A 12,671-nucleotide genomic window follows, 5' to 3' on the forward strand; every position below is an offset into this window, starting at 1 on the left:
GAGCTGAACTCCCTCTACTCTTATTCCTATCTCTCCAGTCATAGAAAATATGGTAAGCGAGAGAGATAATTTGTTACGCTGCAACGCTTCATTCGTTGTGTTCTATGGAAGTTTTTTAAATGAATGATAACTTTTTATTCAGATTCCGAAAATGCATCAAGTGGAGCTGCATGTTTACTGGAGGAAACTAAAGGTGTTTGTAAAGGTAAAGTCACATCAGCTAACGAGCTAACGGCGCCACGCAGGAAACACCGAACCCTTTGAAGTGTGGTTGTTCTGCGCGTGCCTAAAAAAAATCACCTTTTTAGAGAAGTAACGTTCATAAAAGTAGTTCAAAGAGCACAAAACAATATTCATTACGAGCTTTTTTAAAAACGTTTTCATATAGCGAAAATGGTGTAAATAGTATTCAGATGTTTTACTTCTACTCGAAAATGGTACTTAAAGGCGGGGTAGGTAAGTTTTGAGAAACCGGCTCGAGATACACTTTTTGTTATATTCCATGGAATGCTCTTAACATCCCGATAGCAATCATCCATCATCATCTTTTATTTAAAGAGACTCTTGGTCCATTATTACAAAAACATACAACACTCAAATATAAATTAAAAAAGGCAGTTATACCAATGTTTCCACAGAGGTGACTGGTATCGGTATCAATGAATATCTTAAGTGCTTTGACAACAAATCCATACAAAAATGTCATCTGTGGAAGCTGTAGTACTGTAAAAAGCACGACCAAATAACTGGATGGCCTACCTGCCTGTCAGCCTTCCATCTGTGCACAAATTTATCTCGTGCCCTCATTGGTCATGTGCGTGTTCGTGTGTGTTGGAGGAGGGGCTCTGTGAGGAAGTGGCAGATTTTTTCCGGTTGTGTATTTTCAAATTCTAGCGCACTCGAGCTGGTTTCTCCAAAATTACCTACCCCACCTTTAAGTAAAATAAGTACTGTACGATTAGGAAAATGTACTTGAAGTATCACGAGTAAAAATACTATTGCACAAAAAATATTGAAATATTTTAAATCGAAAGCAGCACATCTTCACATTTAAGAAGCTAGGACTGTAAAATACTTTTTAAGCTTTTTAATTTTAAAATGTAAAATGTCCTACTCGTGATTTTAGTCACTCAATTATAATGTTGGATGGTTTAATCTATACCAAATAATCATATTTTAACAGTTGTTCCTAAATGTTGTGTGGCAAAATCTGAATTTATAATGTAATCGATAGATTTATGATTAGAAAATTATCAAAGTAGGGTAGACATGTGGATATTATCCGGCTGAACAAAACGTGCATTTAACTAACAGGTTCGTTTTCCACAGACCTTATTTCGAGCTATTTTCCAAAATCCTATGGAGAAATCCCATTGCTTTTTTGTCGAGGGAATCCGAGCGCAGCTTACTTCCGGGTTTTTCACGGCACCACTCATGTATTGGAGAAAAGAGTACAATAGAGTTGAAGTATGAAATTTAAATACTTCGGGAAAGTACAATCACCTCAAATGTTTACTTAAGTACACTACTCGGGTAAAAGTGGTTGAAGTTTAATGAAGTTGTGTGACTCCACGGTCAGGAGAGAACAGCACTGAGCTGCTGCTGTTGGTTCACTGTAACTGTATGACAGAATTCCCAGTATCTTGTTGGTGTTTGGACGTTTGGAAACCTTCTTGGTGATGCAAACTCTGGTCATAGCTTGTACTTATTGCTGTCTTGCTGTAATGGTTGACAGTATACTTTATAGGCTTTTTACCTGTGTGTTTTTCCTATCCCTGGTGCTGTGCAGATTGTAAAGCATCACTCACTTTTTTTAATATAATGTGTAGTTATAAATAGAACTGGAACTGGCTTCACATTACACGGCCTTCCTTTTTCTTTTACCTCAGTTTGTTGGAGTTTACTGACTGACATCTTGTTCTAATTTTAAAATAAAAAACATATTGATTCAGCTTAACAAAATATTTACGTGTTTATTTGTGTGATGCATTTAAGTAATTTCCTCTTCTCCAATGCAGACGCTGTCTCTCCAGCGGCAGATGATGGAGAACCTCATCATAGCCAAAGCCAGGCAGGATGCTGTATCCTTGTGATGTATACAAAGATACCTCTGTTTTAAAAACATAATCCTGTATAGCTGATCCTTGTAAGAACTATGATGGATGGAGGTACCCTTAATGCTTGTTTTGACATTAGCTCCAGCGGAAGATGGAGGAGAGAAGACTAAGACTGCAGGAAGAGGCCAACAGGTACCCCACTATTCTCAAACACACATACACTTTATTCAGTTTTAGCTTCTGCCTTCATTCTTCAACTACTTAAAAAAAAGATGTATTGACAAAGGTACTCAAAGTTAGTTAAATTAGACTTGAATGTTTGCTTAGTGGACATGTATCTAGTCTACAAATACTGCACACTAAATAAATAGACTGTTTGTTTTTTGTTATTGTGTTGAAGGTTTATGCACTCAATACATTCTTGGAAAATGATCACAATGAGCCACAATGTTTCAAAGATGGTCTACTCTTGGGTAGGCCTGTCGCGATTAGCAATTAATTGACTTATCGTACGATAAATAAAATTGAACTCTATAACTTTTCTGACCTCGATAAATTGCCGTTTACATGCGTGTTTGTTTACATAAGATGTGACCGGCCACTCTACCGGCCCGGCGTGCTGTGTCTGCCGACCAGGCGCGCTGTGAGGGACGGGGCTCACCCACAGCCAGGTCAGGACACTCCGCGTGCAGCAGCCAAATGAATAATATAGAGACAAGCAGGAGACAATGTGTGACTTACTCGAGGGAAGTTAAATGGAATTGATTGCAAAACCTAACTCGACATCTCCGGTGTGGGAATATTTTGGATTTAAGCCAAATCAACGAGGCGAACCTACTGACTTGAATGAGCCAGGCGGTGTGTCGCATTTGTTTTAAAAAGGTAGCACCAAAAGCTAGCAATACGACCAACCTTTTTAACTGCACCTGAAACACAACCTACCCATTCCGTTTTCCCAGCTGAGAGCAAACACGGCAGCTGGAGATGGAGAGCCCCCACCTTCCTGACAGTTTACAATCATTACATTACATTACATTTAGCTGACGCTTTTATCCAAAGCGACTTACAATAACTACATTCGACCAGGAAGACACAACCTTGAAGGAAACAGAATCATATAAGTACATCAGGTTTCATAGAGCCAAACCTTTCAAGTGCTACTCAACTGGCTTTAGGTAAGCCAGTCCTTTATTAGTATATAAGTGCTTTGTTAATAGTTCTAACGCTCAAAGTGGAGTCGAAAGAGATGAGTTTTCAGTTTGCGCCGAAAGATGTGCAAGCTATCTGCCGTCCTGATGTCAATGGGGAGCTCATTCCACCATCTTGGAGCCAGGACAGCAAACCCACGTGTTTTTGCTGATGGGAACTTGGGTCCCCCTCGCAGCGAGGGTGCAGCGAGTCGTTTGGCTGATGCAGAGCGTAGTGCACGCGCTGGGGTGTACGGTTTAACCATGTCCTGGATGTACGAAGGGCCAGATCCATTCGCAGCATGGTAAGCAAGTACCAGTGTCTTGAAGTGGATTCTAGCAGTTACCGGAAGCCAGTGAAGGGAGCGGAGGAGCGGAGTGGTGTGGGAAAATTTAGGAAGGTTGAAGACCAGACGAGCCGCTGCATTCTGGGTGAGCTGCAGAGGTCGGATGGCACATGCAGGTAGACCAGCCAGGAGGGAGTTGCAGTAGTCTAGGCGTGAGATGACGAGAGCCTGGACCAAAACCTGAGTCGCTTTCTGGGTCAGCTGGGGACGTATCTTCCTGATGTTGTAAAGCGTGTATCTGCAGCAATGGGTTGTAGCAGCAATGTTTGCAGTGAAGGACAGGTTGTTATCTAGGGTCACACCCAGATTCCTAGCAGTCTGAGTCGGGGAAACAACTGAGGTGCCGATGTTGATTGTTAGGTCAAGAGTGGGACAATCTTTTCCCGGAAGGAAGAGCAGCTCAGTCTTGTCAAGGTTGAGCTTGAGGTGATGAGCAGACATCCACTGAGAGATGTCAGCTAGACAAGCAGAGATGCGTGCGACGACCTGGGTCTCTGAGCGGGGAAAGGACAGAATTAATTGGGTGTCGTCAGCGTAGCAGTGGTGTGAAAAACCATGCGGGCTAATGACTGATCCGAGCGAGTTTGTGTACAGGGAGAAGAGGAGGGGACCAAGAACAGAGCCCTGAGGGACCCCTGTAGTTAATTGACAAGGGTTGGACTCAGACCCTCTCCAAGTTACCCTGTAGGTACGGTCTTTGAGGTATGAGGTGAGGAGGGAAAGTGCGAAGGAGGATCTGATGATTCACCGTGTCGAATGCAGCAGACAGGTCCAACAGGATGATGACAGAGGAGAGGGATGCTGTTTTGGCAGTGTGCAGTTCCTCCGTGACAGCAATGAGAGCAGTTCTGTGGAGTGACCTGCCTTGAAAACCAGACTGGTGCGGATCCAGAAGGTTGTTCTGATTGAGATAACAGGAGAGTTGTTTAAAGACAGCGCGTTCAAGTGATTTAGACAGGAACGGGAGTAGAGAGACAGGCCTGTAGTTTATAACATCAATCAAAGATGCATTTGCCCGACAATGCAAACATGTTGCTGTTCCTTGCTCGAAATCTTTGAATTACAGATTTGGATAAGGTCTGTTGAGGCATCTGAGTCTTTGTATGGACAGTGGACTGTACATTTGACTGTTGTTTTAAAATGAGTTTTTTTTTGGCTTGTGAGACAATGTGTGCTCATATTTATTTATTTATTAAATATATATATGTTTTCCAGCCCAAGTCTATTTAATTTATTGTTTTGGTTGTGTGTGATTTAATTAGTTTTCTATAATTACGTTTTTGTTTTATTTATTATGTATAATTTATATATTTGAATATTATTTCACATTTCATTTGCAATGTTGAATGTTCAATCAAAAGTTCTGTTTGAAAGGATGTACTTGAATTATTATTATATATTATCATTATGTCAGTGGTCTAAAATGGTCTTACAACGGTGCCGACAATCTTATCGTTTATCGCAATAATTTCCGGGAAAATGTAGCGTCCAACTAAATTAATTATCAACTAATTACTTTTGCTATTTACAAAAAAGAAACACTCAAAAATGTTACACCTTCACATTACTGTATACTGTACCTGGTGATTTTAGCAAAAAACAGATCAGTTGGTGAATCTGCATGCCCCACACTTATATTTATGTTTAATTCAGTAGTCAAGGCTGTCAAAAAAAAAAATACAACAGGTTTGCGTGCAAGTGTGAATGTCATTTCATATTTTCATTACAGGAGATTTTCAGCATCTGGGGCAGAGGAACAAGAGCAGCGCATTCTCTATACCAATGTACTGGAATATGAGCAGGACCATGTAAGTTTGCAAGTAATCGCCACACATGTATCAAAACTAATGGCAGTTGTCTCGAGAAATATTTAGTGTCTAATTATACAAAAATGCTTAAAATAACTTTATGCTTCTCATACTATGTTGTTGCACAACTTCAAACAAAAATGAATCAATTAAGAACGAATGGATACATTTGATGTTGCTGAGTTGGGCTAACATGTATCCAGTAATGAGCATAGTTGATGAAATTATAGATATGGTTGTCTTCAAGTCATTTATAGATGTTTGTGTGTTCTACAGGATTGGCCTAAACTGTGGAAAGCCAACATGAAGAAAAATCCTGATGATGTCACATTAGTATCAGGTCTAGTCTCCTACCTACTCAGGTATCTGAATGCAACATGTGCATTTGAAGTTTAATTTGATTATTTTTCACAAGTAATACTTGTGGTTTAGTGCATAGAATGACAGGATATGTGTTTTATTGCTGAGCATTGGAAGTCCCTGAAAGTCCTTGTTCTTACAAACATTGCATAATATCTTTGTTACTATGACAATTAAAAAACTTGATCTATAGTCAAGATTCAAAAGGTTTAATTTCATATCATATACACAACTGTGTAGTTATGTAATGGATGAAAAACTTGGATCACAGGTTGCTCAACTGTGCAATTACAGTTTGGTGCTTCGTCTGGTGTTCAAACTCCCCATGTGACCATAAAACAGGAATACTGCACATGCTTGTACATTCATCTTATTTAAACTTTTAGCTTATATTTATAAACGGGCCTTAATAATGGCTTTTGTTGCGCCATCACACCAACAGATTTTTCAAAAGGTTAGCTCTGTCTTAGTTGTATTGCGTCAGGCCTGTCAATACTTGACGGCTCAGAGGTGTTTGTTTCTCCTTTGTTATCTTTAGACAGGCTTCCACCTAGTTTGACACAAGAGTTACCATAGGCTACACGCTCAAATCAATTAATGATATAACCGAGATAAGTATGTATACACATAACTTGTTTTTTACCGTCTCTCTCGATGCTGTCAAGCTTAACAATAAGTAATAATAAAATGCTTACGATCTATACAATTGTATATATAAACAGTGGCGGTTCTAGACCAATTTGACTGGGGGGGGCCAGGCTGGGGCCAATTATTTTCTGAGGGGGGCCCAATAAATGCAGGACGAAAAAGACAAAGACAGTATGAAGTAATTGCGCATAAGAAAACAATGCAATACAGTTATTGGTATTTGTTTCATTACACATATTTATTTTAGATACTTATAGTTACAGTTTTTACGCTCTAATGCAGGGGTCTCCAACCTTTTTTAGGATGAGAGGTACTTTCAAAATATAAAACAAGTCGTGAGCTACTTTCACTCCTCTTTTGTTGTTTTTTACAGTGTATATATTTAGCACATTTTAACATTATTATATGCTGACCTTTAACCTTTGTGTGCTGTTTGGGTCTGTGGGACCCGTTTTCAGTGTTTACTAAAAGAAAATGTATGCAATTTAATTATTTTAACCTGCTTTATTTGGGGGGTGGACCTCACATCCTCTAGGGGGGTCCTGGGGCATTCACCCCCGCGAAGATGTTTTTTTTAAATGTTGAAGTGAAATGCATCAATCTGGTGCACTTTGAGAGCAACATGAATTAATGGATACAGCTCTCAACACTCAGATGAAAGGGAGCTGTATACTTTTCAATAATCCAAACATCTTTAGAATATGATCACAACCAATAACAAATCATTTAAACTTGTTTATTCTTATCCTATGTTACCTAGTTAGCATTCTTTCTTTTTATTTATGCATATTTTACTAATCACTCCCCATTTAAACTGTTTTTAATTGTTGTTACTGTCTTATAGTACACATTGGAATGATTTCTTACTTTATTTTTTACAACTATATGAAATAGATAAAGGTGTGTTCTAGGGATGTCCCGATCACCTTTTTTTGCTCCCGATCCGATTCCGATCATTTGATTTTGACAATCTGCCGATACCGATTTTTCCCGATCCGATCTTTATGCAATGCATTAAAAAAAAAAAAAGGAAAAAAGCATTCAAGTTGTCCCTTAAGGTTATTTTTTTAATTTAAATGACAGTACCCAACTATCCATTCTATCCAACATGGATATAGCTTCTTTTTTTCACAGCAGCATTGGATCAGGTCAGTTGTGCAGCATTGGATCAAAACAAAATAAAGCTTATCAGTGGTCCACCACAAAATAACCATGTAAACAAATTGAGTGCAGATAGTGCAGTAACAAAACAAAAATAACTCTACTGGAAAGAGGTAGCTTGACGAGCTTCACAAGTTCACATTCAGTCACAAATAATAGAATAAAATAAAAATGTGGCTTAGTGCAGAATTCTAGCCTTAAGACTAACTAGTCTAGTAATAATGCAATGAACAACAGCAGCTTAACATAACATGAATAAACAAAGTATTATATTTCCATCTTACTGGAGTAACACAATTCAATAGTAATCAGCAGCAAACCACTTCTTTTTATTATTCTACAGTATTGTTGTTTTATAGTTATTTGTTAATGTAACCCAATTTGTGTTCTTTAAAATTGAAAAGGATATCGCATTGTGTTTGTTACTTTCGTTGCAGTTGTATATGTCTTAAGTGTAATTTGTCTTGGCTTCCTATTTGTGGACATGCTTTTATTTTGAAGGAAAGGTAGCGCTGTTGACAGGAAGTTGTTGTTGCTTTGGAAACAACGTGACGGAGAAAAGTAATATCTACATATAAAGATGGAGAAAGTAAACGATAACGTTTATGGTTAAGTGTTAGCACCCCCCGAAGAGGCACAAGCTCTTACGTTGATATTGGAGATTTCAATCAATTCAATTTGAAAAAACAACGGGGAAAAAAATGAGAAAACAAACAATCGTATCAGATTGGTCGTGTTGAACGTAGCTCTGTTCTTTCCACCACGCGGAACCTCCTTCTTGCAAACATTGCATCTGGCTGTTACACTGCCTTCGCTTTCAATTTTATAATACTTCCAAACTCCTAACATTTGCTCTGTCCCGACTCCCGAGTCACCAGCTGAACGTAGCCTCTCTTTAGCTTACTGCTACTATTAGACACTGCGCCCACTCTGTTGCCAGATTTGACAGAAATAAGCAACCAGGTCTGAAAACAAGCCCAAAAGAAGCAACACATACATGATGTTGTGTAATTTTAAACAAAAAATAAGGCCTCAGGATGACTTTAAGAGGTGAACATGGTCATTTTTGTTTTGTAACATTAAATAAAATGTTTTTTTTAAGGATCCCCGATCTCTTTCTCCCGATTCCGATCTTTTAAAAATCACGTGATCGGCTCCGATCCCCGATCACGTGATCGGATCGGGACATCTCTAGTGTGTTCTCTCTAAATCAGGGGTGGGGAACCTTTTTCCTCTCAAGGGCCATTTCAATTTTTTCAACATCCTCCGAGGGCCGTACAAATGATTGACCTCTGCTTAAAAATACTAAAATCACAAAAATGTCAGAATGCATGCACGTGCACGGTTGTGGCATGACCACCAAAACAGAAAGATATTGGACACAAGATGTGTGCAAATGTATTTAGTTTCCTATCCATGTGAACATGATTTAAGTGGGGCGGGGGGGAACCCACATTTTATTTTAAATATTGAAGTGAAAAGCATCAATCTGGTGCACTTTGAGAGCAACATGAGGAGATCTATGGATACATCTCTCAACACCCATAAACAGAACTGTAAGCAGATTTATTTTAATTTATGGATATTTTACAAATCACTCTCCTTTCAAACTGTATTCTTGTTTATTAATAACAACTTTTTTGTACTGTCATATAGTATTTTATACCTGTTTACTTTATTCTCTTATTTTTGTATAATTATAATGATCATATAAAGATGTGCCTTTACCTCACTGGTTGGAGAACTTCTTATATTTGTTAGCATAGCTAGCTAACCAGATGCTAATAACAACAAAGTTATTGACTGTATGACAGTATGACAGATGAACAGATCGCCACTGGGCTTTCAACTGAAATCACAGCCACGCAATAACTGCGGCATGTGTACGGCTCCTTATGGGTAGCCTACTGCAATTTGTGGAAGTGCCGGAGTGGCGTTCTGGTGCTCTCCGGCAGAACTGCACGCCTGTCAGACGCATGGATGTATAATAAGAACGGTCAGACGAGACGTATACCACGTGATGACACGTTAGGCTCGTGTTGTGTTCAAGGACCCTGACCTTGGCCAGAAAAAACAGGCACTCGCTTGTTTAATTTTTTTGCGGTCTAGATTTCTTTAATATTTTATTTTTTGCGTGTGTTTATAAATTACCTCGTACCAAATGGTCTCGCGGGCCATATATGGCCCGGGGACCGGAGGTTCCCCACCCCTGCTCTAATGGGTCCGACTAGAATTACAAATATCGTTAGTTCCACCTATTCCGTCAGCCAAGAAATCGTTTAATCATAAACTTTTTTTTTTTTTTTTCTTCATTTTCAGGGGGTCCAAAGGCAGTGTTAGGGGGGCACTGCCCCCCCCCCCCCTAGAACCGCCCCTGTATATAAATAGGAGGAATTAGAATGGTTATGGGATAATGTCATCATGCTTGGTAACAGGAAATGTAATATTTTGATGATGTTGAAATAGCATTTGTTCTGTGTCCTCAGCCGGGCTGACCACCCAGTGGTGAATTTGCTAAGGAAACACCAGTACCGGGTTTACAACAGACTCTACCCCATCGTCAGTAAAGGTCTCGTCCAGAGTCCTCCACGCCCGCTGACACCTTCTCGCAGCACTCACCTTCTTCACCCAGGTAGGGCCAGTACCAGCGGTTTGTGAGGTTCCTCAGTTTATGTCTGTTTCATTTACGGACTGATGATTTTGTACCTAAATAAAATTGTGTCAGTGAAACCAAGCCAGTAGATCAGAATACCTTGATTCGTCCCACAGAGGAGACATTTACATTGTTACAGCAAAAGTAAAGGGCGCAAAATAATATTTAACAGGCATGCATAATATATTAAAGATAAAAATAGAAATTACACAAATTACAATTTACAAAAATACACATCAAGGACCAGTAACAGTATTTAAAAAACAAAACAAAACAAAAACAAGTGGAGCATGTATTAAGTAGTGTGATAGCAGCCAGGTCAGGGGTCGGCAACCCGCGGCTCTCGAGCCGCATGCGGCTCTTTAAGCCCTCTACTCTGGCTCCCTTGAGTTTAGACAAAAATAAGAAGGAAATAAAATAAAAATAATTTTAGGACTATTTATATTTTGTTGCACGGTTGAACATGTTTCTTATCTTGTATTTTGAGCAGTGGCGAGCCGTCAGGGCCCTCTAGGACTTCTCTGAGGGCCTAAGATATTCTACAAAATAATATTTAAAAACATTAAAAAAAAGTTTTAAATAACATTTCCAAAGAAATAAATCCTTCGAATATGCCTATGCAGTTTCTGTTTGAATGTGAAGGGTTAAATGAAAAAAGCTCATATCTGCCATAGACTGTATATAAAGGTCTCTGCGAGTTACTGTGAAGATAGGAGCTGATTGGTGGTCCTGCTGTAAATTCACAGAGGGCCAGCTACAGTAACTGAACGAGAGAGTAATGTCAAATGACAGTACAATTGACCAATCATATCTTCCCTCTAAATGGGTGGGCTTTATTATCGAGAACTTTATGACAAGTTCCGCCCGCTGTGAAGCTTTTCTTGTTTCCATAGCAACAACAACTTCCTGTCAACAGCGTAAACTCACCTTCAAAATAAAAGCATGCCAAATTACACTTAAGACATACAACTGCAACGAAAGTATCAAACACAATGCAATATCCTTTTCAATTTCAAAGAACACAAATTGGATTATTTACAGGTGTTGTTTTGTGTGGTAGAGTTATTGATGCGTTTTGCATCCCAGGCCGTTGTTTTGATATTCCGCTGAAGTATACGCTGTGACGTAATAACTCTTTTTTTTCGAGGGAAGGGGTGGGGGTCAGAGGGCCTAGGTATAAAAGTCACGGCTCGCCACTGCATCAACATCACTAGGGGGTGCTACATTAGCATTAATACATTTCTGAAATGTTATTGATCACACAGAGAAGAAGACGACCAGAGGCAGCAGTGTTGGCGGCCAGAGCTTCAGTACGGCCACCTCCCTCTCCCCCTCACTCTCTCACGACCACTCCACCAATGATGAGGATGAGGTAGAGGAGGAGCTTCACTCACAGGTGACGGTGGATCGGGAGAACTCGTTTGAAGATCTGGAGCAGTTCCTGACCCAGCTGGACTGGGCCCCGCTCCACAGCAGCACAGAGGACTCGGAGGGGACCTGTGATCCGTCGCTGCAGCCGGAGCAGGACGAGGGCAGCCTCCAGGAGCTGGAGATGAGAGCGCTGACAGAACATCTGAAGGCTGTAGTCAAAGACATTCATATTGCAATCGGTGAGCACAAATATAGACCATGTCCGATACGATAATACTCTGTCATTGAGTCCAACATTTGTATTCTTGCCTCACAGCAGCTGCATTTGCAACATCATCAAGGACAAACATTTAAGACAAGATACATGGAAACAGACATTTAACATAACTTCACAATCACTGAAATGAAACATGCTCAAGACCGTCCAACATAACACATAACTGTGTATTTAATGCTTCAGTCTGACCTCATGAAATCATAGGACCTTGTAGGGCTGTGCAATTAATCGTATTTTAATCACGATTACGATTATGGCTTGCGACGATTAGGAAAACAGCATAATTGACAAAATACGATTATTTTGCTGGGTGCGCTTTCGCCCCTCCCTAAAAGCCCACTCGGCCACGTGGGAGTGACATGTGTTGTGAGTGTTCAGCGCAAGCGAAGATGTCGGAACAAGAGCAGCAACTAGTTAAAAAGAAGGGTCGCGGGGAGATGCCCAGTCGATCGCGAGATGTGTCTAAAAATAGAACAACAATATTCTGTTTTATCGTTAATGTCCTGTAACATAATCTTCCTGTGCCAGAATAATGCACTTGAACGCATCAAAGCTTTGTAATTGGCCGGCGTGACCCCATGTGTCGGGGCGTGGCTGGTGGGCAGGGCAGTGGGCACTATTTCGCTGACGTTATCCGTGTCAACAGGAGTGACAGTCCGCACACACACAAGACCGCAATTATGGCAGAAGCAAAAAAGCCCAAAATATATAATTTTCACTCCGAGTGGGAGGATGATTATTTTTGTATCTATTCCAATTCAAAGTGCATCTGTCTCATCTGCAATGCGAGCGTGGCTTTATC

At 40.0% G+C, this 12,671-nt stretch overlaps 1 protein-coding gene across 7 annotated transcripts in view; it reads left to right on the top strand.

Annotated features, from left to right (window-relative positions):
* The window catches only part of vps9d1 (VPS9 domain containing 1), a 61,464-nt gene that overhangs the window by 23,230 nt on the left and 25,563 nt on the right, over window positions 1-12,671 (top strand). For 6 of the 7 annotated variants that reach the window (XR_004570093.1, XM_034227054.1, XM_034227051.1 and 3 more), the window contains 6 exons: window positions 2,019-2,081; window positions 2,197-2,249; window positions 5,321-5,399; window positions 5,676-5,761; window positions 10,055-10,200; window positions 11,487-11,831. Coding sequence is in view for 6 of the 7 variants with exons in the window: in XM_034227054.1 (XP_034082945.1) it covers window positions 2,019-2,081; window positions 2,197-2,249; window positions 5,321-5,399; window positions 5,676-5,761; window positions 10,055-10,200; window positions 11,487-11,831 (772 nt within the window). In the remaining variant the exon portion in view is untranslated. Of the gene's footprint in view, window positions 1-2,018; window positions 2,082-2,196; window positions 2,250-2,645; window positions 2,729-5,320; window positions 5,400-5,675; window positions 5,762-10,054; window positions 10,201-11,486; window positions 11,832-12,671 lie in introns of all 7 variants that reach the window. The other variant, XM_034227050.1, reaches the window with a different exon arrangement.

This window comes from Gymnodraco acuticeps, unplaced genomic scaffold (assembly GCF_902827175.1).
Source record: "Gymnodraco acuticeps unplaced genomic scaffold, fGymAcu1.1, whole genome shotgun sequence".
NCBI classification, from domain to species: domain Eukaryota; kingdom Metazoa; phylum Chordata; class Actinopteri; order Perciformes; family Bathydraconidae; genus Gymnodraco; species Gymnodraco acuticeps.